Source organism: Tympanuchus pallidicinctus, unplaced genomic scaffold, assembly GCF_026119805.1.
Source record: "Tympanuchus pallidicinctus isolate F22 unplaced genomic scaffold, pur_lepc_1.0 scaffold1, whole genome shotgun sequence".
In the NCBI taxonomy this organism is placed as follows: Eukaryota; Metazoa; Chordata; class Aves; order Galliformes; family Phasianidae; genus Tympanuchus; species Tympanuchus pallidicinctus.
This window is the reverse complement of record NW_026294618.1, coordinates 99,472,247-99,498,475: the sequence shown is the minus strand read 5'-3', so window position 1 is coordinate 99,498,475 and position 26,229 is coordinate 99,472,247. Positions and strand designations below refer to the sequence as shown.

The 26,229-nt window shown below is 43.8% G+C and overlaps 1 protein-coding gene across 4 annotated transcripts in view; it reads right to left on the bottom strand.

Annotated features, from left to right (window-relative positions):
* LOC128089023 (calpain-13-like) overlaps positions 1 to 24,993 on the bottom strand; it is a 34,718-nt gene extending 9,725 nt beyond the window's left edge. For 2 of the 4 annotated variants that reach the window (XM_052700031.1, XM_052700048.1), the window contains exons 1-16: positions 24,882 to 24,993; positions 22,043 to 22,291; positions 18,886 to 18,955; positions 17,932 to 18,050; positions 15,304 to 15,437; positions 13,542 to 13,716; positions 12,510 to 12,578; positions 11,428 to 11,513; positions 10,721 to 10,795; positions 9,729 to 9,895; positions 8,331 to 8,479; positions 5,991 to 6,151; positions 4,349 to 4,385; positions 2,920 to 2,982; positions 1,878 to 1,935; positions 1,356 to 1,423 (exon numbers count right to left, since the gene is read on the bottom strand). In XM_052700031.1, the coding sequence (XP_052555991.1) occupies positions 1,356 to 1,423; positions 1,878 to 1,935; positions 2,920 to 2,982; positions 4,349 to 4,385; positions 5,991 to 6,151; positions 8,331 to 8,479; positions 9,729 to 9,895; positions 10,721 to 10,795; positions 11,428 to 11,513; positions 12,510 to 12,578; positions 13,542 to 13,716; positions 15,304 to 15,437; positions 17,932 to 18,050; positions 18,886 to 18,955; positions 22,043 to 22,279 (1,668 nt within the window). In that variant the 5' untranslated portion in view covers positions 22,280 to 22,291; positions 24,882 to 24,993. Of the gene's footprint in view, positions 1 to 1,167; positions 1,424 to 1,877; positions 1,936 to 2,919; positions 2,983 to 4,348; positions 4,386 to 5,990; positions 6,152 to 8,330; positions 8,480 to 9,728; positions 9,896 to 10,720; positions 10,796 to 11,427; positions 11,514 to 12,509; positions 12,579 to 13,541; positions 13,717 to 15,303; positions 15,438 to 17,931; positions 18,051 to 18,885; positions 18,956 to 22,042; positions 22,292 to 24,881 lie in introns of all 4 variants that reach the window. The other 2 variants (XR_008210438.1, XM_052700040.1) reach the window with 2 other exon arrangements.
* Positions 24,994 to 26,229: the final 1,236 nt, after the last annotated feature.

Below are 26,229 nucleotides of genomic sequence, written 5' to 3'. Positions count from 1 at the left end.
GCTGCCTTCATGTAAAGGGAGCCTTAAGATGCAGCCTTTTCTGTTTGTTGCTTTGTGTTTAGAAGATCTTTTCTGGTCCCAGTTATGCTCAGAGTTAAATATGCCTTTTCTGGCAATTTGTGCAGCTGCTCATATCTATGCTCACAAACAACAAAAGGTTTCTATTTCTATGGTGTCTTTAACCACAAGGGTTCCTGAGGCAATCTCTGCAGCTGACATTGGGCCCCTGAGCACAGCAGCCACTGAGGAGGAGCAGAACCTCATGCTCCAGCCCACATGTGCTCTTGTGCATGGGACAGCATGAGATCAGCTCTGGCTGGATCCTTCTGGGAGAAGAGGCAGTGAAGGAGCCAAGAACACACAGAGCTGATCCTGATGCCTGTTCTTAGAAGCCACTGCAAGCAAGAAAACACTTCACTACAAGCTACATAAGCCCACAAGTGAAACCTGACTGAAAAAAAGCTGCTATCATTTTTGCAGGCCAGGATAGGTCACACTGTACGTGGGCTGTATGCAGCCCAGAGAATGAAAATCCACCTTGAATCAAAGGAGAGCAGTGGCTTTGTCAGCCAGGTGCTTGCACATGCCATGCATTCACAGTGCCCACTTAGCCTAGCGGTTGCTTTGGAAAGGGGGGAAACTTCTTTTGCTTGCAAGATGGAGAAACCTGGAAAGAGAGGGATTGCACAGCCCTTTTATTCATTCCCTGTCAGCTTCTAAAAATCTGAAAATGTCTCAAAGTTATTCCAGGGCATGGAAGGAAAGAGATGGCGAGCCAGCAAATGGGAGAAAACACACAAGGGAGGATTTATGTTTTCATCAAGGAGTCTTCTTGTTCTACAATGGCCGGCAATGTATTTCCAGCGTTGTTAACAATAAAATGACTGTGGATCCAACTAAATACGGAAGGCACATTGGGAAGGATGAATGGCCTGCCAGTCTTAGACACATGGCTGTGAGTGGGCAGAGACAATGTTTTCCCTTACCGCATCTCTGCTGGCAAGCTCTGAGAGCTGACATTCCAGGCTTCTGTGGCCGCACCAACCTGTGCCTGGGGCCTGCATCTGAGAGTGAAGCTTAGCAAAGCCTTGGGCCCCACAGAATAGAAAATGAGACCAAAGGAATTTGTTGCTGGCAGAAGGTATGAATGTACAGGTTGACTCTCACCTTTCAGCAGAGATGCTCCCAGAGCCAGGCCATGCATAGCAAAGTCCTGCATATAGGCTGTGGCAGCTATTTACTGAGGAATATGGCTAATCTTTGCAGGTTCTCACACTGGGACGCTCAGCTCAGCCATAACTCAAGGCAAGGATGAGCAACACTGGGGAACTTTATTGCTTTTGCTGAAAGGATACATCCATCAGAGCTAAAATGGCTCGACATGAATCAAAGCTGAACTCTCCTCCCAGGCTGGTCATTTCATCTGCAAGGATTGACATAACAGACAGAATCAGCAAAAGCAAGCCCTACATTCAGACCACCACTGGGGGGGAAGGACACCAGTCTGAAGGCATGTAAAACTACACAGCCCCAGATCTAGCTCAAAGTTCTCAGGCAGCAACAAGGAGTGAGGTCCACTGAAGGAGTGTGATCCTTCTTGAAAACCTCCACTACCTCTTTTCCCATTTGGTGCTCACAGGTGGCTGTTCTGCACTGTCTTGACCCATCTACTCACCCTCCTGGAAGCAGAAGGCTCTTGGGATAAGGATCAGTGAAATAGCAGTGATGAGGAAGGCTGTCCCAGTACTGAACTGGGAGGGGAAGTGTGTGTATATGTAGACACACACACACATACATACATACATAATACATACAGATATTACTGAATCTTCTAATTTACACTAAGAATAGGGAAGCACCAGAGGCAAAAACCTTACCTTGCAGGACGATGTCATTAAGAAGTTGTTGCAACTGCAAAGCATCAATAGCTGAGCCCTAATGCAGAATAAAGAGAGGTCTGTGAGAGCAAAGTTTACTCCTGCCTCACTTTTGCCCCAGATACCTTTATTCATGCACCATGGCAACTAAGAAGGACCTCTAGCAGATGGATGCATGACCGTGCCTGCACAGAAGCATGCCACAGCCCTACTTGCTGCTGGGCCATTCTCTGTCCTTCCCTGTGAGGGTCTGCAGGGCAGCCACAGGCTCCATTGCCATGGAGTGTTTTCAGTGGTGATGGGAGCAGTTGCTCCTTTCATCCACATTCTCTTCACCAAACCCTCAGCAACTGCCTGCTTCTCTCTGAGCCACCCAAACCATCAGCAAACCAGAATGCCTCCCTGCCTGAAACACCGCCAGGGCTTTCAGCAGGGCAGCCCTGTTCATTTTCACCTCAGTGCGCTGATACAACTATTAACTGCAAGAGATCCATTGTGCAAAAACTTTCGGCACTGATATGTATATATTTTTTTGTTCTCCTAAGTCAAGCAGTTTTGTTATAATGGTTTATTAAGCCATTAAACGCATCTCCTGTGAATGCACACAGTTTGGCTCAGAAAAAGCAGGAATCAATTACTCAAACACTCACTGATGTTTGGTTTCCAGCTGCTGCAAAAGCAAATGGAAAATGATGCTGATGAGAGGAGGGAATACCCAAAGCTTTCTAATTGCTTTCTGTACATAAACAAACCAAAGCCAAAAAAAGTACACATGCAAGTCCAACATCTCCAATCCTCCTCTGAAATATGGGGATAGCCAATCTGTCCCAGCTAAATTCCTGTTTTTCTGAGGGGTTTTGGCAAGTAAATCAATACCATTTTCAGGGTGCCCCCTTAAGGATGAAGCTACATTTCCAAAAGAACATTTTAATAAATGGGTCAAGTATGACCACTGGAGATTAGTTTTCTTTTTGCAAGTCCATGTGCCTTTTATATATATATATTATTATTATTTTTCAGCAAGATGCTTTAGAAAGCGTACCTGCTTCGCATATTTTAGGAAGATAGCCTTATAGGAGCTGTCCTGTTTCTGTCTTGGTACATCCTGGATCAAATAAGAAATGCGCACATAAATAATTCAGTTACAAAACAATTGGAAGCAGCAGTCTGAAGATCAAACAATGCTTCAGAGAGGGCTGGAGAATCAACAGTAGAAATTCAGTTTTAACATCCCTAAAATGGACTAGGAGTAAGAAAGCTACTGCAGTGAAGGAAGAAACATTGTTAGCATGCTATCGCTTAGCACAGCTGGGAGGGAGCTTGGGGAAAACAACTTTAACATCTTGGAGTGGAATTCAGCAAGTCAATACATGAGAATACAAATACCAGGACTGATCCTTATTGATGGCCTTTGGTTGAAACCACTGGCTCAGAGCATGGAAGATGCACCAGGAAGGGCATGTACCAAGAGAGTAGAACAAGGTGTTGACTTTTCCCTTCTCTCTTACCCCAGTGCAGGCTTGACAGTATCTGAACAACTGCAGCTCTCTATGGAGCCAATATGGAGAAATATCCTTAACTTCATAAAGTTTAAAAAAATAATAATAATTGAGCTTAATCCCTAATGCCTTCCGTTTTATTCATACTAGTGAAGTCCAACTGCCTGAATAAGATCAGAAACTGTGGGTACCATAATTTGTCAAAGTCAAAACATTGGCTAATGACAACAGCCAAGTAAACTGACAGCTTGTCAGTGGGAAGAGATAATAAGCCACCATTTATGTTACCTCTCTAATGGGGCTTAATTGCAGGCTGGCAAAGGAATCACAAGGGGAGGACTCCATTTCCCATTCTCATGGAGCACCGTTGGCTTCATCAACCCACATAGAGTTTACACTGCTGTAAATAACAGCCTGCTCAGTGGCAGGGGTTTGCAAATGACCACTGAGGCAGCAGCATGGACTGGACCAGCTCTGGCAACGTGCACAGTTTACAGGAAGGAAGTCCAGCAATAGATTACAGAACCATAGAATCACCACTCTCACTGAGAAGATTTTTTTCCTAATATCCAGTGGTATCTGGATGGTAACTGGGCTGGACAGGCTGAAATGTGGGTTGAACTTGAGGTGCACCCAGATTTAAAGTGCAGTTTCCCTTACATCTGTGAAGATACCTAGGCGAAACACTGCAGAAATCTGCTTTGTGTCTCACCTCAATGAACTCCTGTTCTTTATACAATGCAAACACTAAGAGAAGCCATTCCTCTGGGGAGAGCGCGTACAACTCTGCTCTCAGCTGTGAAGTTTTTTGAAAAATGGCTATACTGAGCTGTGGAGATTCAATCAGTTTCTCCCTCTCTCCTCCTTGGACGCATACCCATTTTACAGACACTGCAGGAATCAATTGTCATTGAAATGCTTCCCCCCCTGCTTATCACACCGGTATCAGTAGCAGTTTTCCAGGACTCTTACCATTGGCAGCATTGGGTTGAGCTGAGAGTTTGCGTTCCTAGAAAAGAGTTGAGTCACATCACACTGGGAGAAAATGTGCCTTTCCAAGAGCACTGTTCTGCAGGCACTGCAGGAGGTAGGCAGCGACCAGTTTGTTTACCCAGCCTACAGCCCAGCACTCACATCTCCTGGTCTGCCCCAGCTCAGCCAATTCTGTTGTGCTGGTCGCAGACCTCCCTGTGCAACTAAATATGAGCAGACCAAGTGCCTGCTCTGGGGCTGTTGCCTTCCCTCATCTGGGCCTGCGGGCAGCAGCAGAGAAAGGATAACTGGATTCATTCAGAGCATGTCAGGACTAATCTCCCCACACAGAAGCCAGGGCTGTCCTTCCTTGAGCCACGCAAAAAAAGTTTAATAGTCAGAGATAAACATAGCATCCAGGCTATAAAAAGGCAACATTGATTTGGAGATCATCATTCCTTCCGAGGCTCACTTAGTAGCAGTTAACATTTAACACTGAAGGCGTGCTTTCAGTAGAGAAATCAGGTAAGCCAGTTGTCTATGACAAAGCTTGCGTGGCCTCACAAGGAAGTACCTGTCCCCAGACAGTGAGCACAGAGCCCAGCTAGTGCCCTCTGATCACATGGCACTGATGCTCCCTTCTCCTTGAACAAACCTTAATGCTGTGGGTGCTGCAAGACCCATGGGAAGGGCATGCCCATGCATTGCCTAGCTTAGTAAGGTAAGGGTCACAAGCTCTCCTGGAAAGAGCTACATCCAAGGGCTGAACCTTCTTGTGCATGAATCATCACACTGAAAGCAGACTAGCCTGTGGCACAGACTACTCATGTTTGTTGTCCATAACTAAGGAGTTGCCTTATTTGGTTCTGAGCCATTTTAACTGAAAGGCCAAAACCTAGAGAACAATCTCATTATGAAGATATGGACTTGTGACATAAGAGCTGCAGTCATCTATACTGCAGAACTTACTGAAGGAAAGGCATTGCACATCTGATCCCTAAGGGTTATTTGGTAACACTGAGCTGTAGGGTTTGCTCTTTAAATAAAGCACACCCAGATATTTATATGCAAATGCAACAGAAGCTGCCTTTGCAGGAACTGTGATATACTATTTTTCTACCATGCTTATTCTTCACGACCCCTCTCTTACTGAGGGGAGCCCTGTTGACCTGTGTATTTGATGACTAGTTGAAGGGTTCCAAGTCTTCCACTGCTTTTTGCTTCTTTGCCAACAACCTGATCCATGCAGGGTCCAGCTGGCACAACATACAAAACTGCATAGTGGCTGCTAGGAAAAAGAAGCTTGCAGTCCTTCTTCTATTAAAGAGAGATTTCTTTGCAGGCTGGCAGGGCATATTCCACAATTATTGCTCATCGTATTGCTCTTCGTACCAAAGCTAGGATCCTTGATGGCTACTGCTGAGCTATTGCCCTCTATTGCCCTGGCAATGGCCACCTATGCATCTGGCAGTACACAAACGATCCCCCTTAACATGGTCCTCAACACTCAGCTGTGCTGTCCCAGCACATTTATAGAGTACATTGCAAGCAAATTGCTACATCAGTTGTCTCAACATTAAATTGTTAAATCCTGGCATACTGCAAATCTAGGGCCTATATGGAGTACTTGTCATTATCTTACTCATTGTAGTCTTGATTCTTTACAAAAATTCGTAAGACAAATTCAAATTCTCGGTCCTCTGTTGCAGCAGGAATGACAGCATAAGTTCCTGGGCTCAAATTAAAGCAGCTGCTCACATCTCGTGTAAGGGAGAAAACTTGTTTCAGAAGTTTGGAGTTCTCCTAAAAGAAAAACAAAGCTGGTTATCTCACCTTCCATGCCAGGAATCAAAGTAAATCAGTAAGCGTACCCAGAGCAGCCTTATGCTCCCACTGCTCTCTGGATCTACGCTGCCTCTGATATGCCTTAACCTTCCCTGAGGCATGGAAGACTTGACCAGGAGACAAACTTTGTCCAAGCACACATCAATAATACAAAAAGTTGGAAGAAGTGGGTAAAAAAGGAAAATAAGAAAATATATTTCAGTGAAGAGAACTTCAATTAACAGTAAGAATGCCCTTACTAAAACCTTCCTGAGATCTAGCATAACCCAGGGAATTCACTAAGCATCTCACTTTGATGACAATGCTTTAAGGATCACAACTCAAACCTTCCAGCAAGTGTCACAAGGAAACAGAACGTTCTCATCTTTCTTCTATTATTCCAGTATGTTTGCTGAGATGAAACTAATATTATGCAACAGCTATTATTATGATGACATGTAAAGATAGCATAATAAAAAACCCTTACTAAACACATTCCCCCAAATACTTCAGCATGTATAAATTCCATTTAGAATGGTTGTACAGCGTGGCAGGGTTATTTATGAGCCATGCCTTTGGGAGAAAAATAGCATAAAACTGCTATTCTGGGAGGGAGAAAAAAGATGACTACTGTTACAGAGGGCTGGGAGGTATGCAGACTGCCAAATATTATGGGTCAGATATTGAGCAGATAGAAGTGGGCAGCACTGTGAAGAAATAAATGGCACAATCCTTTTTTACTTTTGTGTCTCATTCTACATTCCTTCTGGTAAAAAGCAGAAGCAGATTAATATCTCAAAGAAGTCAAAACTGGTGTGAGATAAGAATCAGACTCTATACACTGCTCAGCTCTAACACACAACATTAAACTTCCCTCACAGCTATGTATTAGTTCTCCACATCAATACCTAATTAAAGGCTTCATAGAGCTATCAGCTATGTCCATTCTGGCTTGCATCTTTGCCTGTGCTGCATTCGCCTCTCATTCTGCCAATGGATGACACCCTTACCAATGACAGTGTGATGTGGCTCAAATGATACCGAACAGCGAATAATGCTGATGATGAATAATGGAAGTAAAAGCAGTTGAGGGGGAAGAATGAACCTCATGAATCTTAGCAATTGCACTTTCCTTTTGAAAAGAGCCCCCTCTTAAACTTTTTACATGAAGATGCCACTTCCGACTACTCTCAGGTACTGAGGGTAGACACTGTGAATAATCTGAGGGAGTAGCAGCACTAAGGTCATCTTTCCTTCATTACCAAGGTGTTCCACAGAAATCCTATTGCCCTGGCGATCAGCTGCTCTGTCTTTGCCCTTCAGCTCCTGCATGGGAGCATCTTGGAGCCAAAGTCAACTTCAGCCTGAGGCGAGCCATGGGCTGACACCTTACAGAGGTCACATCAGCCAGAAGTGACACACTCATCAAATTTCATCTGGCCTTGAGAGCAAAACAAAATGAAAACAGACCAAACCTTTTGCCTGGACAGCTTCCTGATTAAACAAAAACCTCTTTCCAGTGGTCTATAGAACTATGCCATGACAACTCACCAAAGGTCCTTTTTATCAAAATGAGTGACTAATCAAGATGGGCATGCACCAAACTAGCGCACGCAGGGATCTCCATGTCTGGTGACTGTTGGGGGACAGCTGATGAGGGTGCTGGAAGGACTGGGTTTCCCATTTACCAGGAGTGGCAGATCTAGTTGAGCAGCATGGCTGGTCTCTTGGCACCCTAAGGGCTGACAGATCCACACAGAGGATGCCCTTGAGTACAGATAGTGAGTTCCAGGCACTGAAGAAAAGCCTCCCCAGCCTTCCTGTAGGCTCCTTTCAGGTATTAGAAAACCTCTATAAGGTCCACCTGGAATTTTCTCTTCTCTAGACTGAAAAGCCCCAACTCTTTCAGCCTGTCCTTGTAGGGGAGTTTCTCCAGCCCTCTGTTCAACTTTGTGGCCCTCCTCTGGACCTGCTCCAACAGCTCCACATCCTTCTTGTGTTGGGTCTGCCTTAATATGGAAGACATCCAGAAACTTGCTCCAAATAGATTTCTCTCCAAAAGACAGTCCAAAGACAATTAAATCCTTCATTTACATGTGCAGGTATAATAAGCCACGTAGCAAACAACAAGATCTACATAATATCTAACTGTGCTTACCGTGGTGATAAAAAAGCCAATCTTCAATGTTTGTGCATCCTGCATACCCTCTGCATTTTTTTGTATGAGTGAAATGACCACATTGTAGGATTTGGGGTCATAATTTGTTACTTTGAAGAAATACTGAGGGTTCTTTGAAACTGCACCTGCTGAGGAAGTGTTATTAGATTAGTAAAAGCCACTTAGATATCCCAGTAGTAGCCTCTTGTGTTAGATCATGCTTATGAAGACTCAGAAGAGCTAATTACTTCTCCAAAACGCTTTTGATGCAACAAAGCACTGTAGTCCCTTTATTAGCAGGGGTTGAGGAATCTAGAGTTAAACTAATTGCCTATTAATCATTTTAGAAATCTCTGGCAAAGTCATAAATGTCAGGCAGATTTCTCACCCACCCATTTCTGTTTCACCTACATGGCACACTTTCCCCAGGCAGGAAAGCAGTGATTTTCAATCCCCTGGCTGACCCTGTGGCTGAGCTGAAAAAGTACTGCGTTTTGGAGATCATAAGCACATAAATGAAAAACACAAAATGATCCAAAGATATCCTCCTCTTCCTACCTATTACTGTTTGTGATGCAGAAGACAGTCCTGAGGGCCAGAACAAAAAGTCCAAAGGTTTAATAAATAAGAAGCATCCCTGACAAGACGTGAAACTGGAGGAAAAGGTCTGAGGTGTCAGCATCTACTTAAGTCAGTCTAGACATGAAGCCATGTTTTGAGAGGCCTTGAAAGTTTCTCCAGACCAGTCCTCAGCCTCTTCTCACGTGGCATGTCTTCCAGCCCTGTTACCAGCTTTGTCGCCTTCCTCTGGGCTCTTTCAAGGACCTTAACATCCCTTCTGTATTGTGGAGTCCAGAACTGCACACAGCATTCAAAGTGAGGCTGCACCAGCGCTAAGGGGAGAATCGCCTCTTTTGATCAGATGGTTATGCTGTGCTTCAGGCTCTCCAGTAAAATGCATGGTTTTATCTGGTCAAAAGACCTTGTTCAAATTGAGCTTTGCAGCACAATTCTTTCATTCCATATCCATTTAATTCCAGAGTACCTATTTCTCTGGGGGACCAGTCACATATTTGCCAGACCAGACTTTCTGATGAGGTCCCCTGTAGCACCTACTTCAACAGTCTGAAAGAACATAGACAAGCACATTTTGATTTTAGGCAGCCTAGAATCTCTAAATCACAAGCCCTCTTCTCTTTCTTTTTTTTTTCCCCCAACTCAGCAGCCAGTGCCACTGCTTTCTATCTGTTTCCCTAGCTGATAGTTGCTGTAATGAGAAAGAGCAGGCATTAACAACTACCAATCAATATTTCTGCTAACTGGTGCTCACGGCGAATGTTTCAGTGTAAGCCCTGGTGTAGAGGAGAGGATTGGGTGACTGCAGGTAGCATTTATTACCAGAGGACCAGTCATTCCTGCCAGTAGCGAGCAATGGGCTCCACAGGTTGATGTGTCTGTCCACAGACCATCCTGTGTGGTGCTGATCTCCAAAGTCCAGAAAGGTTGGGGTGCAGTTACAAACACACAGCCAGGAAAACTGCTCCCGAAAGTTTTCATAGGACATCCTGCAAAGGAGAAAGGCGCACCTTTCAGCCTGAGACACCAGTTGGATATTCCTGTTCAACCCCTCACTGTCTTCAAAACAGGGTTACACAGCAGTGGCACAGGGTGCAGACAAGCTTGGCTGACACTTAGCAGTACAAGTTAGCTCTCAGTGCATTTAGGATGCCCCAAATGCACGTAGAGCCCCAGCAAAATTAAAGGGCATGTTCAGTAGTGCCTTGATGGAGTCCTGCTATCCCCAGCACATCCCTGCCATAGTGCCTTGTACTATCCCACTGCAGTGTCCTGTCCTGCCTTCCATGCTTTGCTCAAGCCTGCAGTGTCCATCCCAGACCCATTTGTTGTTCATTCCCGTCTTCCTCAGGGAAAGGGTGCACTTTCTGAAGAATAAGAGCTTTTATAGAGAATAGCTAATCCATGGCTAACTGGATCTGAGAGTAACCAGAGGCTGTGAAAAGCCACGAGCACTTGCAGAGCAGTCAGGTGCACGAGCCCTAGGAGCTCAACTACTTATTCCTCTGAGCAGTCTGAAGTTCAAGCTAGTCACTTGGAGAGAGTGACAAAATCATTAGGTCTCATGAAGCTGGATTTTCACTACTACTACTACTTTTTTTTCCCATCAGCTTGTTGCATAGTATTGGCCAGTTTCACTTCTTCAAGCCTTGTTTCCTCTGATACCATTGCAACAATTTGCTGTTTGCCCACAACTAACACAGGTGTGCTTTGAACCATTACTAACATAGAGAAAAGAAATGCCCAAATGACCTTTCTTTTACAATGAACACACAGAGAAAGCCTGATAGACAAAAGGATCAGTTGGGAAATACCAGAATTCTCCATCATTTTTCTTTCTGTAGAGCTCTTCCTTAATTTCAGGTTCAACATAGTCCCATTCTGGAGAGCTGCAAACAGGAACAAACAGCTGTGAGAGGTACAAGTTTCCATCTTTCCAGCCAGTCTATTCCTCTACCCAGTTCATCAAGTTGAGAGGGATGAAGAGGGGTAAGATAACTGCACATGGGAACAGATTTGTGTTAATATGCTCATAACCAAGACTAGCAAATAGGGCATCTTTGCTCTGCTTAGGGTTACCCACCCTTGAATGGGAAATCCTGCGTCTGCCCCCTGCCCCTAATGCTTCTCAGTGCTGACAGCACATCAGTGTGCAAAGGGCACATTAGCCAGTCGGATGTATTGTTTCTAAGCAGCATGTTTATAATTAAGGGAGGATTGTACTCTCTGTTGAATGCAAGATAAACATAATCAATAACTCAATCTATGCAGCTTACCCACTGAGAAAAATGCACACATCAACAAAAAGGTATACCTGAGCTAGGCTTAGCAATGAGTACATATGAAAGCAATGCTTCATGAGTTTTCTCAGCTGGATTTCTTTGCAACTGGAATCAAGGCTATTAGGCTTCTTGATTTAGAAGCGTTTGTTTCATTACAATGGGTGTGAGGTAGAGATACTTTTAAAATTAGCCTATACAAGAGTGATTTGCCTTAGGAGATGGAAGTTTTGAGGTCATACCCATCACTCCAGGGCCCCTTCCACTCCCCATGGCCCCATGGATTCCAGACTCTGATGATAGGTTCCCAGTGGTTCTTGAATTGTATCTGTAAAGATGGAAAAAAAAGCAAAACAAATCTCAGTCACAGTTTTTCATAAGCGTGATATTCAGTGATAATATGGGAAATAAAATACATCTGTACTATGGAAGCCTGGCTTAACTGCAGCTAAAAAGACAGTGCCTTTTCCTGCTAGTAAAGGAGTGATGATGGAGAGGCCCTTGCTTTCCCAAGGACAGCAAATAGCAGGAAGTTGACACAGAAATGGCAGCCTTGCTGCCGTGCCACAACTTCAACAGCTCTGGGAAAGTCCAATGCGAGTTCTGCACATCTAACACTGTGTCCTAGCAAAGACTCTGGGAGAGGAGGCCACTTGACTGCATTGTGCGAATGTTGACAGTCAGCATGGAGAGGTGATGATAAATAAAACCTGTCTCTCTGTTTCTACAATATCATGGCTTCCATATCTTGAGTTTCTGGCGTCACTGTTTGAAGACAGAAGAAACACATCTTCAGAGTGAAAATGAAATGGCAGAAGTGGAAAGGAAAAGTATACTTTTGCTTCTGGCCTCCTTATGCACACTGACAGTGCTGGAAAAAAAAATGCCACGACACTCTCTTCCCATTTGCAAAAATCCAATGGCCTGGGCAAGCTCCTGACCACATCCCTGCAGCACATGGGATGCCTTGACTCTCCTGTAAATGAGACATACGTTTTCTCCTTTCTGCACATATCATGAGCAGCAGGAAGCTAGAAGAGACTGCTCCTTTCTCCAACAGGATTTGGAATCTAGTCCCAACCCTGGGAGGAACAGCCAGAAACTTCTCATCAGGAAAAATTACAGGATTCTGATACCCTCTTCTCATTGTGCTAGAATATCTGCATCTCCCAAAATTTGAACTAAATACTTTCAGAAATCTCTCCTAATGGTGGAGAGTTAATTACAATTACTCAGAATGGAACAGCAGTATGGCTGCCTTCCACATCCCTGTGGTGGACAACCAGTACGAGACTGCTAGGCAGGAACAACTCCACAATCTCACCTTCACGGCTCCTGTGACAGTGTATGCATGACCTTGCACAATCCCATTCCTTAATACTGTGTTTCTCATCTGCAAAAGAGTGAAAATACAGCTTATATCTCTCTGCCATACTGCAAAGGAATGGTCGTTGCCTCCCAGAACTGGCATGGGAGAAAGAGACTCAGTTTTAATTTCAGCATTATCTCAGATGTACCAGCTCCCAAGAAACGTGACTGCAGCTATGAGCTGTTCAGGAAATATAACAGAAGTACATGTCTTCCCACAGTTGAAAATTTTTAATGGTACAGAGCTGGTGCAACTACAACATGATGTGGATTGGGCTGCTAGGAGGATGAGAGCTTCAACATCTCACTACAGCCCAATGTTATGCACCTGACCTGAGGGGTTTGTCTTTCACCAGCTTGCAATAGCCAAACTTTCTGTCCTGACAAACCAGACAATACAGAAGCAATGGAACATGCCTTGCAGTTTTCCTTGACATGCTGTATAAGCCCTTGTCAAGTCTTTTAATGAAAGTACTTAATACATCACAAAGTATTTTCCAGCTTCACAGCATTAATATCAGTGGCCTGCAAATCATGATATGGTAACAGTATCCCCTTACAGAAGACAGGAACATTTTGGCTTTTCTAGAATCAGTCACAAAGCTATAAGACCAAAATCAGCCCTGCTGCAGGAAGATAGCACTCAGTCACGGTGGAATTAGCTAGGAGACACACAAAGCTCAGAGACAGCTGAGTAATTGATTCTATCAAGGTCAAAATGGGAAGAAGGCCCCTCAGAGAGGGATGTGAGTCTTCCCTCCATCCACAACTGTTATCCACATCCGCATTCAAACCATCTACATCTACCCAAAAGCCTTCACGTTCCACATTGCATAACCTTATTTACTTTCTGCTGCCAAGATCTCACCAGGCATCCATGAGCTGTGGCCATGAAACAGAGTGATTATGGATGTCCTTTTTTCACTCAAATGAGTAAACTTGCTGCAAAAGTAGCAAACCAAGATGTGCTTCTGGCCTTGTGACTCACCCGGCCTGAGGTGCTACATCCCATCAGACACTGAGATTTGCTAGCAGCTTTCAGAATATCCTCCAGATCAGGAGGGGGGTCCTTTAATGAGAACTGCATTTGGACTCCACCTGTGAAGTCTACTAAAGCATCAGAAATGTAGCCCCCGTGCAAGTTCTGGTAGGAGCCCTGCAGCCTGAGAACAGAAAAAATTTCAGTAGTCCTCACACCGTGGTTTTATTGAACAGTGGACAATGATGGCTTCTGAAATGAACACAGGTACTGAGACAGTGAAAATGGGAGAGCCAGAGACATTAGGGCCAGGTCATGAGGTCAGGTAATGAAAGGCAACACGACTGAAATAAATGCCCAGACAAACACATATCCTCTGGGATGAATGAGGCAGGGGGACTTCCTTCAGTGCATTCACCCAGACCTGGAGCACCTGTTTGGAGTCATCATGGATAGTGGGAAATACGTAAAGTGCATCTTGTGCCAACAGACACGCTTTAGGGGGATGAGTTGAGTCTCATCCTCAAGTATTCAGTTTCTTTCATCTGAACCAGAAGGGACCCAAACACGATTAGTTTAAATGGTTGCTTCAGCTAAATGAAGGTGAGCTGTTAATTCCTACGTAATACTTTGTCATGGCTCTTCACAGAAACAACCAGAATTCCTTTTGCAATTGGAAAATAGAGGTCACTTCTCTGTATTTCCAATGCAAAACAGAAAAAAGTTTTCAACACTGTTCCCAAATTACTCTGCTAGAGTGCAAGAGGGCAATAATTTAACGTTGTCAACACAGTTCTCCTGTCTTTATCACGCGCTTTTTATAGAGGCAGCAAATAAGCTGGAACACGTTGTATTTAGAAGAGGTAGATCATGCTGTTAAAGCTCACTACGCACACTGTATTTAATGTACATAATCAAATGAAGTCTGTGGCTAACTGTATTTTGAAGAATTGTCCCTGTCCTCCACGGATGAAAAGAATTAGTCACGGGCACTGCGGAGAAGCTTCTCAAGTGGGAATCTCATAAAGAGCATCTCCTGCAAATTTAATTTAGTAGAGGTTTGCTTTGCTTTGTAAATAAAATCTTATGCAGCAAACTGCTACCAGCTTCTCTGAAATATCTCAGGGCAAAAAAAGAATCCTATTCTTGAGTTACTCAGATGCTGCTTTAGCATTTGCTGATTCTCAACCGGATTTGCTGAAATAATTAGCTCTCATTACCAGTTTGTACTTCACAACAGTTTGTTCCAGGAAACGTCTGCCAAGCCCCAGCCCTTCAGACTTCACTCTAGCATGGGAATTTCTCTTCAGAGTATTTAATAACAGGCAGCATTACCAATGCTAAAGAATAACATCCTGATCTCATTGTCTCCACCCAACATCTGCTTGGTCTCTTGGTGACTACAGAGGTAATCCCTGCACAGTCTGCAGTTTTAAACAGAAAAATATAGAAAGGAACACAGAAGTGAAGAAATTTGCTTAAAAAAAATGAAGGGAAGCATAACCCCTTTGTGTAGCTAGTCATTACCTTCTTCATTTTACTTCTCAGACACTAACATCCCAGAGCTGGATAGAGTTCATTTAGGTCCTCAGCACGAGACCTACATCTCCAGATTATATTGATCCTGTGCTTGCACACAGCCAGTTTCTTACAAAAGCACAGGACAACACGCACAGCTGTGAGCCTCAGTTTCTCCCTTTGTGATCTCTGTAAAGCAGAGGGTGAAGCCACCCCATAAAGCGTTCAGCACTGGGTAGGAGAACTGACTTACTTGGCATATGCTTTTTCCAACAAGGATGGCCAGAATTCATTTGATGTTCGAGGGTGTACAGACAGGTAATTCCCATTTAGGAAAGGCAGCCGGTCATCTATCACTACATCCACCCAGTCTCCAAATTGCCAGAACTGAAGGAAAAAAAAAAAAGAAAAAAGAGAAAGAAAAGAATGAGCCCTTTTTAAGAGCTTATATTCATGCCAAGCAACTGTCTCCTGAAGCAGCACAGGAATTAATCTAAAGCATGGATACGTGCAAATTCTCTCCCAAACTACTTCAGGCTAATGGTCTAACTTGTGGACCAAGCTACCACGTGACTGTATTTCCCATGGCAGAGAATATCATTTGGAAACAAACAGTCCTGCAGTCAGTGGGAGGAAAAGATTCAATATGGGAAATATGCTAATATTATTGGGTGACAGAAGGAGCTTCAGTTGATAAACAATTGAGCAGACAGTTTGGTGAGCCTCACACTTGGATTTCCCTTGCAACACAGCCTTGTCCAGAGAGTCTCTGTCAAGATCAGGTCCCTAGATCTTCCTTTCTCCATATTTCAATTAAGATTCAGATATGTGCAGTTGTGCAGAGGGACAGTGTAGTGACTAAAGATCGTTTTGAGGTGTTATCCATCTCCTCGATAGATGAGGAGGATGCAGGTAGTGGACAGAGCAGATGTTTCCAGCTGATGGAACCTTTTAATGGAGAAGGCTGGAAAGGAGGTCCGTGGGGATGGCCTAAAGGAGCCATTTCCAGAGTCATTAGCAGATTAATGTACCTTAGCATGATTCACAGTCATAAGAGGCCAAGTTCTTATTTGCAGTAATGCTAAGGCCTCCAGTGGAAGTATGCCAGCAATAGATTTAGTCTACCATTTTATTTCACCAGCTTTGGCCAGTGAAAAATCTCAAAGTGAGCTGTTCTTTTAGAAAAGGACAAGACCAGATCAGGTCAGATTCCCATTTTAAGTTGATGCACTCTGCCATAAGCCCTTGGAGTCCCTGAGGAACATTTTTGTTTCTTTTGCCAGGCTGAACAAGGAGTACCTTGCTCACATGTGGCAGACCCTGCCTCAGAGGTATCAGTTTATGTAGCAGAAAAAGGGATTCCTGTAAAAACACAAGACTAACTTAATCCATGTAGGTCCTTTAAGTTTTTGGAGGTTACGTGAAGCTTGACGTCCCAGTTGCACAGTTTACATAGCTCTTTAAACATCCCTGGTGAAATAAAGTCATTGTAAGTATTCTCTAGACAAAAATGCTATTCATCTTAACTACTGCTGATGAAAAGCTTAACACCCTTAATTCTTGCTGATGAGCAGCCAGCACTGTGGAGGAAGCCTGGAGCAACCCCTCGTACTGCTGAGAGGCAATGCACTCCAGACCCAGAAAGGAAAACATTATTCTAATACAAAAATTGGAGCTTATATGATTTGTCTTGAGATTCTTCACTGAACTGAGGTCTGGTGGCTTTGCCTGTGGATGGCAGTAAAACGTCTGTGATGGAGTAATTGAAAGACATTGCCGAGAAGTCATTTCCATTCCGAGTAGCTTTCTCAGGGGTTTATCACTTGAGGAAAGCCAGAAACAGTTGTATTGATTTGCAGATGAGATGTCAGGAAAAACATTTTCAAATACATAAGGTATTTATATTGCTTAAGATTTAAGGATTGTTCCTAACTAATCCTTTCAGAGCTCTCATGAGAGAAAATTTAGCTTGCATCTTTTTCATTTAAGTGGTCTAGAATCCCTTCAGCTGGGTTGCCTCACGTAATGCACCTCTGCATGTTGGAAAAGGGCCAAGGCAGGAACATCTGATATTCAGAGGAGCAAAGGAGCAGAAATTTATCCTGCCTATGAGATAATCTTCCTGGTGCTGATCCATGAGAGCTCCAAGGGGTAAAAGAAGTGTCACTGCCAGAGCTCTTTGTGTATAGCAAAACAGACTTCTGAAAAAAGGAAAATGATGAGTGGCCAAGTAATATACTGATTCTCTCTAGTTCCCATTTAGCTTTCAGAGCTTAATGGTATGGCAAATGCTTCTAATCCCATAAGATATTTGATTGACTCAGATGCAAGCAAGCAGGGCCTGACAGTCACTCACATCTTCCTGTCTCTTACCTGAGAGATTCAGAGGATATCAAGAGTTGGTAGGAAGTGAAATTTACTACAGGACTTTGCTCCTCTCTCTGAATCCGTTCCTCTGACCTGTCTCCCAGGGTTTGCAATTTCAAGTAAATACTACCCAGCTAATAGGGAAAGTTGAAACATACTGGAAAACAGAAAATGAGTCCAAGTAGATAAAAACCATAAGTGCACTAACAGCCACAACAAATCAAAGCAGAAACCAGAACGCCATCTAGACTATCTGCGTACACAGATCCATCCAAACAACTGGTACCTATACCTCTGGAGTGGGTACAAGTCATAACTTTCAGAAGGGGCTTCAAATTCCCAGGAGTTTGATTGTACCACCTGGAAAAGGAGGACCCACTGGAAAATTTGGGATTTACCACAGAGTTCTTAACTGGTTCTCAGAACCAAAGCACTCGAGGATGTTGAGATTTTCGGATCCCTACATAATCCAACCAGCCAAGCCTGAGCAGTACAAATATGGCAGATTACCTACCCGAAAATGGAAAATCCCAGCATAATCACTCTGGAATCCTTGGTCCTTTGGTAAAACATTTTCCAAAAATCGCTTCTGCATTGTCAGGGAGCCCAGGGCAGCCAGCATCCAGCAGTCACCTCGAGGAAGGGAAAAATCCAGACCATTCAGTAAGTTATTCACTGTTGCAGACAATAACTGGCTCATCAGAAGAATAGACTTAGACATCTAAGAAGCAGCTTATTAAAAGAAGCCAGTATTCTTCTGTCTTCCTTCTGTTCTTCAAAAACATGGAAAAGCAACCTAGCATTCACCAGTAATGCCCCATGGGAGCCCTGATGCCACTTAACAATCCTTGGCTACTTTCATACTTATCTTTTGTGGTCATGTTGAGATCTGCAGTCTAGAAAGTAGCATAGAAAACCTTCACAGCTCCCAGTGAGGTGAGAAAAAGGAAGACAGCTCTTACAACAGTACAGGAGCTACTCTCAAAGACAAAGATGATTATAAGCTGGAAGGAAAAGATGGAACTGATATGAGATGTAGACACATATCTGTCTGAGTAGTGTAGAAGATGGACAGAAGTATTATAGGAAAAGAAAAAAACACAAAACAGTAAGAGTGACCAGATGGAGATGTTAGGATGAAATACATATCAGAGCTATACCTACTTACCCAATAATTATATTTAACCCTTGTATTCAAAGTTTCTACCTGGACTTATTTAGACCTTTTTCTTATATAGAGAGAGTGGGTGCCATATATGCTAAAGCAGCAGGGATTAGAGCTCCTGCATTTGGTAATCCTGTTAAATATCTCCAATAAATTGCATGCAGACTTGCAGCAGTCTGGAGTGAACTACACTGTTTACCGAGGTTACCATGATTCATGCCTTTCCACCAAGAACTCAGAATCACAAAGCAAGCACAGGTTATTTCTCCCTGTCAATCTTTTCCAAAACAGGAATAACCTTACCTATTTCTCCTTGAATAATATCAAATCTGCTAACTCCGTCCATTATAAAAAAGGGGTTTCTCAGAAGCTCCTGAAAGAAAGAAAATGCCAAGAGAAGTGTAGGGACCCAGCCTCTGCCAGCCACAAGTTCCTGCCCCCTTCTGAGTCCCTAACTGACTTCTCATTTGGGTTTGTCCAATGCTACAAACACCTTTCAGAGGGCTCTGTGCTCAGCTGCCAAACCATAAAGTTTTCATGGAATTGGATTCCTAGTGAGGTGGTGAATTCCCCATGGCTGTCAGTGATCAAGAGGCATTTGGATCACAGAATCACAGAATTGTAGGGGTTGGAAGGGACCTCCAGAGATCATCGAGTCCAACCCCCCTGCCAAAGCAGATAATGTCCTCATTAACATGCTTTAACTTTTGGTAAGCCCCGAGGCGGTCAGGCAGCTGGACCTAATGACATCCTTATGTCCCTTTCAACTCAACCGTTCTTCTATTCTAGTCTGCTCTACGTTTGTGATGGGAGCAGCACTTTAGAAACCTAGCCCTTTTCCAGCAGAAGGAAAGGGAGGAAAGGAAGTCTCCAATTAGCTCCTCATTCTTCCAAGGAAATAGAGTGGGCATAAAGCATCAGGAACTACTGGCTGTTATTGAAAGCATAGCTATGTGCCTAGTTGCTTTGCACATTGGTATGCAGACTTCACAATCCATTAGCACTCAAATTGCATGATAAACACAGAAGCTAGATTTACAAGTTTGCTGTGTTTCACAAGAAACCATTATGAGGCTTTGTAGTATTTTCCCCTGGGTTCTTCCATTTCTGTGTTTGGTACACTACCTGTATAATAGAATGCTGTATAGATCCTGCTTAGCACTAGTAGCTAAATTAGCAGAAGCCTAAGACTGATGAACTTTTACACATCTGCAAGTAAGGAGGGCTACAGAGCCAGCTCCAACTGGAAAATAAGAAATTAAGAAAAACTGCATTGACAGACCACAGCCATCAGCAGTCATAAGTCCTGCAGACAGGAGAAAACAGCTCACCTAGAGACAATGAATGGAACCAATCCAAAGCAGAAAGACTTCCAGATATTGGTACTATTGGACTGCCAGGTGAGGGCTTGGGAATGTAGAGTGTAAGGGCAAAACTGCCTAGGGATTTCTTTGCTTGCAGTCCTTCCTCAGAAACACCCAGCTTGAGCTGTTGCTGTAACTTTAACTCTGAAGAAGATATATTTTTATTTGTGGCTTATTAGTGTCCTGGAAGCGAAGAATAATAAAAAGATTGGTGTTGTTTGGAAGCTAAACTGTCGTCGCAGCTAGACAAATCTTAATTCAGCAACACTGCTGTGCCTGTTACAGCATTGCTCTGGATTAAGAGGCAAAGCCGCTACCGCTGTTCTCCATGCTGAGGGAATTTCCTAGCTCTGTGCTGAGGATGAATCAGGCATACACTGATGTTGCACACCCGAATCCACAGGAAACCTCCACAGAGTAGCCAGCACAGAAGTGAACCAGTCAGACTAGCAAGGGAAGGAAGAACAAGGAATGCACAGCGCTGGCTCAGACCAAAGGTCTGCCCTTTGCAATGCTGCCTGTTAGGGTGGTGAAAAGTAAGCTCAGCTGCTCCTCCTGCATACATCCATATATATTCCATCCACTGGGGGTCAAAGGACTTTCTTGTCTCGAGGCTCTATCAACAGTTAGATGTGAAAAAAACAGGCTAATCTTAAGGGGTTTTGCCTGCACCACCAGAACTCAATTTCTTGCTTTGCAGCAGGATAACTCAATTCCCGTTCACATCTTTTCAGCACAAATACCTCAGTGCCTTCAAAACCTGCCCCAGCTCTCTGTCACAGCTGGGATAGAGGTGCTTGGACTGCACAGAAGGGAGCCCACCAGCCTGAGAGGAAAGCCCTGCTGGAGAACAGCCATCACTGGAGGCAGAAACCCATTCAGATTGCACCTGCAACTCCTTTGTGTGGTTCAGCCTAAAACACAATGGCAACTACAAACAAAGGAGGTAAATAGGGGACAAACCTCAAGACTTTGAAAGGAGAAATACTGAACAGGATATAAGGGAGCCTCACATTTCCATAGTTTGCTTAAGGCAGCTTACACGACTACGTACATTTGTTTTCTCTATTTTTATTTCTTTGTATTTGATAGGTGTTTCTGCATTCCTCCCCCATGCCATTAAAGCTAAGTTTTTAGGTTAACTCCAAGCTACCATCTGCTTTATTGTCTGAATAGAAGTTGTCTGTTTCTCCCCTCTGGCTACAGATAAGCCAAGACTGATGCAGCAGGAACTGCAGCTCAGTGTAGCTGTGTGCAAAGATCCTAATTCCAAACCCCTTTTTTTTTTTTAAGGGCTCGGTTCTGTTTATTCAGTTTCTGTGTTCAGATTTCTTTAATGTTGGTGCTGTTTCCGGGAAATCTCTGGGAATTAAAGAAAGTGCCAATAAACAAAGCATCGCCCAAAGAAGTGTAGAATTAGGATAAGCATTCTGTTCCTGAAATACCTGCACCTACTTTGCAAAGGGCAGAGGAGGAGGAGAGGTCAAATGTGAGAAAGCCCTTCTGCAAAATGACTGTATCAAATAATGAAACTTCTATGACGTAAATAAGTAGTGAGTCCCATAAGACAAGCATTGTCTGAAATTTTACTGTTTTCCCCAATATTTTTTAGATACTAAGTGCAGTAGCAGATGTTCCCCAAGTCTTCACTGAATGCTTGAAGCACCACATGCAAAAATCTCTACCATGAGGGCTTGGTGTTGAAAACAGGTCTGGAGCAATTCTCATCTAATGGAAAGCCACAGCTACTGCACAGTGAGGAAAAGGGACATTTCAGATGACTGACCTACCCCTCCAGGAACTCCCATCCCAAATCAGCTCACTTTTCAGGTCGAAACAGATGTTTACAGCATCCCTCTCCTTGCTGCCCTGGTCTGCAAAAGGCAGTTCACACACTAGACATGGCAGAAGAAGATACTGTCAATAGGTCAACTTCCTCCCACATGTCCTACAACAAAGGATGCCTTCTTTCAGTGCTGCATGCCCAGTGTTCCCCTTGGGTTACATTTCCCTGCTTAGCACAGACCTCAAGATGAAGGCATCAGCACCCACATCCAGCAGCAGTAACACGAAACACTTTGGCTAGCAAAACTCACCCTTGGCCTCTTCCACACTATTTGCTGCAGCTCACCCTTTGGGAGCAGGTTAGGACCAATGGAGCTGATATCAGCAGGGAAGGTGTCATCCTCGAACAACAGACCTTGGCTCAGACACAGGGATCGCAGGTGCTCAAAGTCCTGATTATTAAATTTCCTCAGGTTCTGGAGGCCTCCTGTTGTCCCTGCTGTTTGCATGCCTTGCTCCAACCTCAGAGCCGAGCTGAGATTGAGCATTGTGCCCCTTTCCTGTGAAGGAGGAGAGACACAGACAGCCATTAGCTATCCAATCTGAAGTGGTGCCCTGAAGTATGAACCCCTCTTTTTTAAAATGCTTCAACTTATACAATTCACAAGGCAAGGTACAATTCACTTAGGAGAAGGCATTTATTCATATATATGGTGAAATTCTACACCAGCCAGATTTAACAGTTAGCACTGGAAAATCTACCACATGCCGTGGGCGAGGCATCCTCCTCCTTTAATTAACTTTGCTGTGCTAATATCTAGCCTGCTGTTTAGCTTCACTTTCAAGTCACTGGATGCCATTGCTTTAAAAATTTCTTTTAGTAGGTAAAAAAGTCTTTCCTATCAAGCAAATAGATTGCTGGATCTGGTGTGTTGCTGGTGCAGTACAATGGGAGCAAAAGGCTCCAATAAGAGCTAAGCCTTGGATTTCTTGAGCCCAGAACAGCCCCGCATTTAGTGCTACCACCCATCTTGGTGCTTCAAGTCCCTTGGCCATCTTGCATTGTAACTACAGCACAGAAAAACAAGGAGATTTTGTGTTCTATTATCTTAATTAAAAGCCCCACAAAAAAAAAAAAAAAAAAGAGAGAAAAAGAAGAAAAAAAAGTAAGTCCTATAGATTTCAGAAATCACCCTTAGCCAACAAGATGAGAGAACATTCCCCTTGGGCTTGCAGTTTTTAATACAATGGAAATAAATCTCATGTAATGTACCATAACATGACAAGGGAATGGCTTCTTCTTAACAAATACTCATTTGAAACTGTGCCCAAGCCCCATGCATGCAAAGATCTATTTCTTGCAACAGTGTTCCAGCAAAACTGATTACTAATTCCAAAACTCAAATTAAAACTAACAGAGCTTGAAGGCTGGAGCTGACACACGCTCCCTCTCTTCTGACAAAGAACACGAGCTTTTAGCGCATGTCTGTGTGCATTTAATTACGTTGCTTAACATATCTGAAATAATTTGGCAACCAGATTGAAGAAAATAATACGTTTAACTACTTCTGGTCTTCCAAGAATCACTTTGTTGGTGTTTGAGCGTACATGTGCACAGAGACACAAGCTCTGTCTCTGATGAGGTCAGTGCTCCCCAGCTAGCACTGTGCCCCCACTTGGCCACCCCTTTCAGAGCAGTCCTGGCCATATATCCTTTTCACTTGGCTCCCAGAGGTGCAACAGAGACAGGGAGATCACAACAGCTTTTAAAACAGAATATTGCCTGCCTGGTTGGGGAGAACCTTACAGTTACTGAACTCTGAGGCAGAAAGGCTACAAAGGGACAGAACTGTAATGGAATGCTTGGCCTTTGGACTGTTCCCAGTCATGAGACATGCGGAGGGCGGAAACTGACTGGGTAACCCCAAGCACCCACTGTTTTCTGCATTAAACAACTTAAAAGCCACCAGCAAAGGGTAAGTCTCTTCACTCTCCTGGATTCATTCACAAAAGATGTCAAACCACTGTTATAATCAGATACTCAGCGGTGGCAAATGCTACTGACAGCTAATTATACTTTGCACAAAGATTTATGTCAGAGTACACGCGTTATTTCCTTCAGTGGCTTCTGATAGTTTTCACTGAGTAGGAAGTGGAAATAAGCAATTAGCTTCATCACTGAGCTATCCACCTTCTCCTCTCCATCCACTTTCTTCAGAACATTTCTGATACATGTTGGCTCGGCTGGGTTTCTGTACTTTAAGATTGCTGTATTTGCATCAAGAACGAAGAAGAATCCCAGGAAGGCTAAAAGGCCATCAGCCGTTCTTCTCCTGTTCCCTCTCAAGCACTCCAAAACGTCAGTGTATAATTTAATCTCACACAGTATTCGATACATGCTACAGTAATGCAAGCCCTCTTTTCCTGTAAGACCTTGTCACTCATGTACTTGGAGTACTGTAAAAGCTGCGAGGAATCAGTTCCAAAATGGCCTTATAATGAAGGAAAGTGGGGGTTCATTAGCTCTCCTTGCACTCAGGGAAAAACAAATGAGAGCATGCTGGATCTCGGCAGACTGCCCTCAGTGACAGCCAACTGTACAGGAAGAGCAGGGACCAGAACTTGGGTGTCCCAAACCCTCCGACAGACAGACAGCATACAGCATTAAAAAGCCATGAGCACCACCCCACATCCCCCAGAAAAATCAAGCCCAAAGCTAGGCACTTTGGCAACCCTCCTAGAGATTGCTTTCCCTGTAGTATCTGATACAACCTTCTGTTCCAACTAGTCTATGAAGTACTTCTTTCTGGCTATTTATTTTCCTACATAGCATAAGGACATTCCAGTTACCTTTTTTTCTGCCTCATTTAGCAGCAGCACACAGTAACCATAGAGTCCTCCTCCTCTGAGGATCTCTGCTCCCACCTGATCCGATTACTTCTGACAACTTGCTGTTTTACTGTTAGGCATTTTGTAGGATGGCAAATTTTTTTTCTTTCCCTCCATGCAACATTAAAGACAGGGACTCTAATTTATTCTGTCTCCCCGAGACGAATCCCTCTCAGTGTTACTGTGGTACTTTCCAGCACTACTCCTTGCATTTTGCCTGCTTTATCTCATACTAAGTAAAATAGCAAAGTGATGTTTTACCTGCAGTGCCTCCAGTGGAACCCTTCAGCCAAATCCAAGAAGGCGACAGATGGGCTGCTGTTATCCCAGTGCTCCTTTATAGGGCAGCTTTTGCCCTGCCCTTAGCAAACACAATCAGGTTGAATTCAAGTTCAAGGCCAAAACCAAACAATACGACACAGGCGTTTCATACAGATACCACATGTATACACACACAAATGCATTTCTTCTGCCAGACACAGTTAAATGTCTGTATGTATAAAAGTTGATAGTCTAGTTTCCCACGGCTTACTGTGGTTTCAGATGCAGCCGATTTTACAGGAAAACAAGATTCATTTGCATACACGACAATTCCAGGCTATCCTTCTCGTACCAGGAAATGCAGCAGTGACACTGGGCATAGGTTGGGAGGACTCACCAAGAAACACGCTATCAGAGCTGAGGGCAATGATATGTGGAGCCCAGAGTTGAACACCAGGATCCAACTCAGGATATTCTATGATCCTATGAATTATATGGGAAGAGGGAATGTTCTTCATTTTGGGAAGGTGAAACAGAACCTAAAGAAGCCCAAGAGCAGTGGGAATGGCATGCAGAATATCCTCTGAGATGCACTGCTTGGCAGCAATTCTAAATGTATTCCTACATCCTATAAACCCGTTTTTGAAGAAAAAGCCTTTGGCATCCTGGTAGACAGCATGTTAAAAGTGAGCCAGCAATGTATTCTTGCAGTAAAGAAAGTCAAGTGCATCCTGAGCTACATGAGCTGGCGCATATCCAGGGATCAAGGGGATCCTTACCCTCTGCACAGCCCTTTTGTGTCCATTCCTGCATTAATATGTCCAGTTTGGTGCTACCCAATATAAGACTGGCCCTGAAAGCACTGTAAATCCAGCAGAAGCTCACCAGAATGGTCGGAGTGCAGGAGCACATGGCATCAGAGGAGAGGCTAAAAGTTAAGCTGTTCAACTGGGAGAAAGAAACCTCATTGCAGTCAGCTCTTCACAAAGGGCTCCCAGGAAACCAGACTCTTCTTAAAGGAGCAGCAGAAGAGCTGAGAAATGACACCAGCAACAGCAAAGGAAACAACACATGATAAGAAAGAAACAAAACCAAACAAAACAACTTTGGGATGGTTCAGCCCTGGAAAAGCTGCATGAGGAGACTGGAGCATCTCCAACCTACGGAGACATTCAGGTAGATGAGGCCATCAGCAATATCTTCCAAATCAGACCTGATTTTGAGCAGGGACTTGAAGGTCCCTTCTCACATGAATATCCCTCTGTTTCTTCTTCTGAAGCTACAGCTGATGCAATAGCAATGAGACTGGCTTCGGGTCTGCTTGGTTACCTCCACAAGGAACATAACA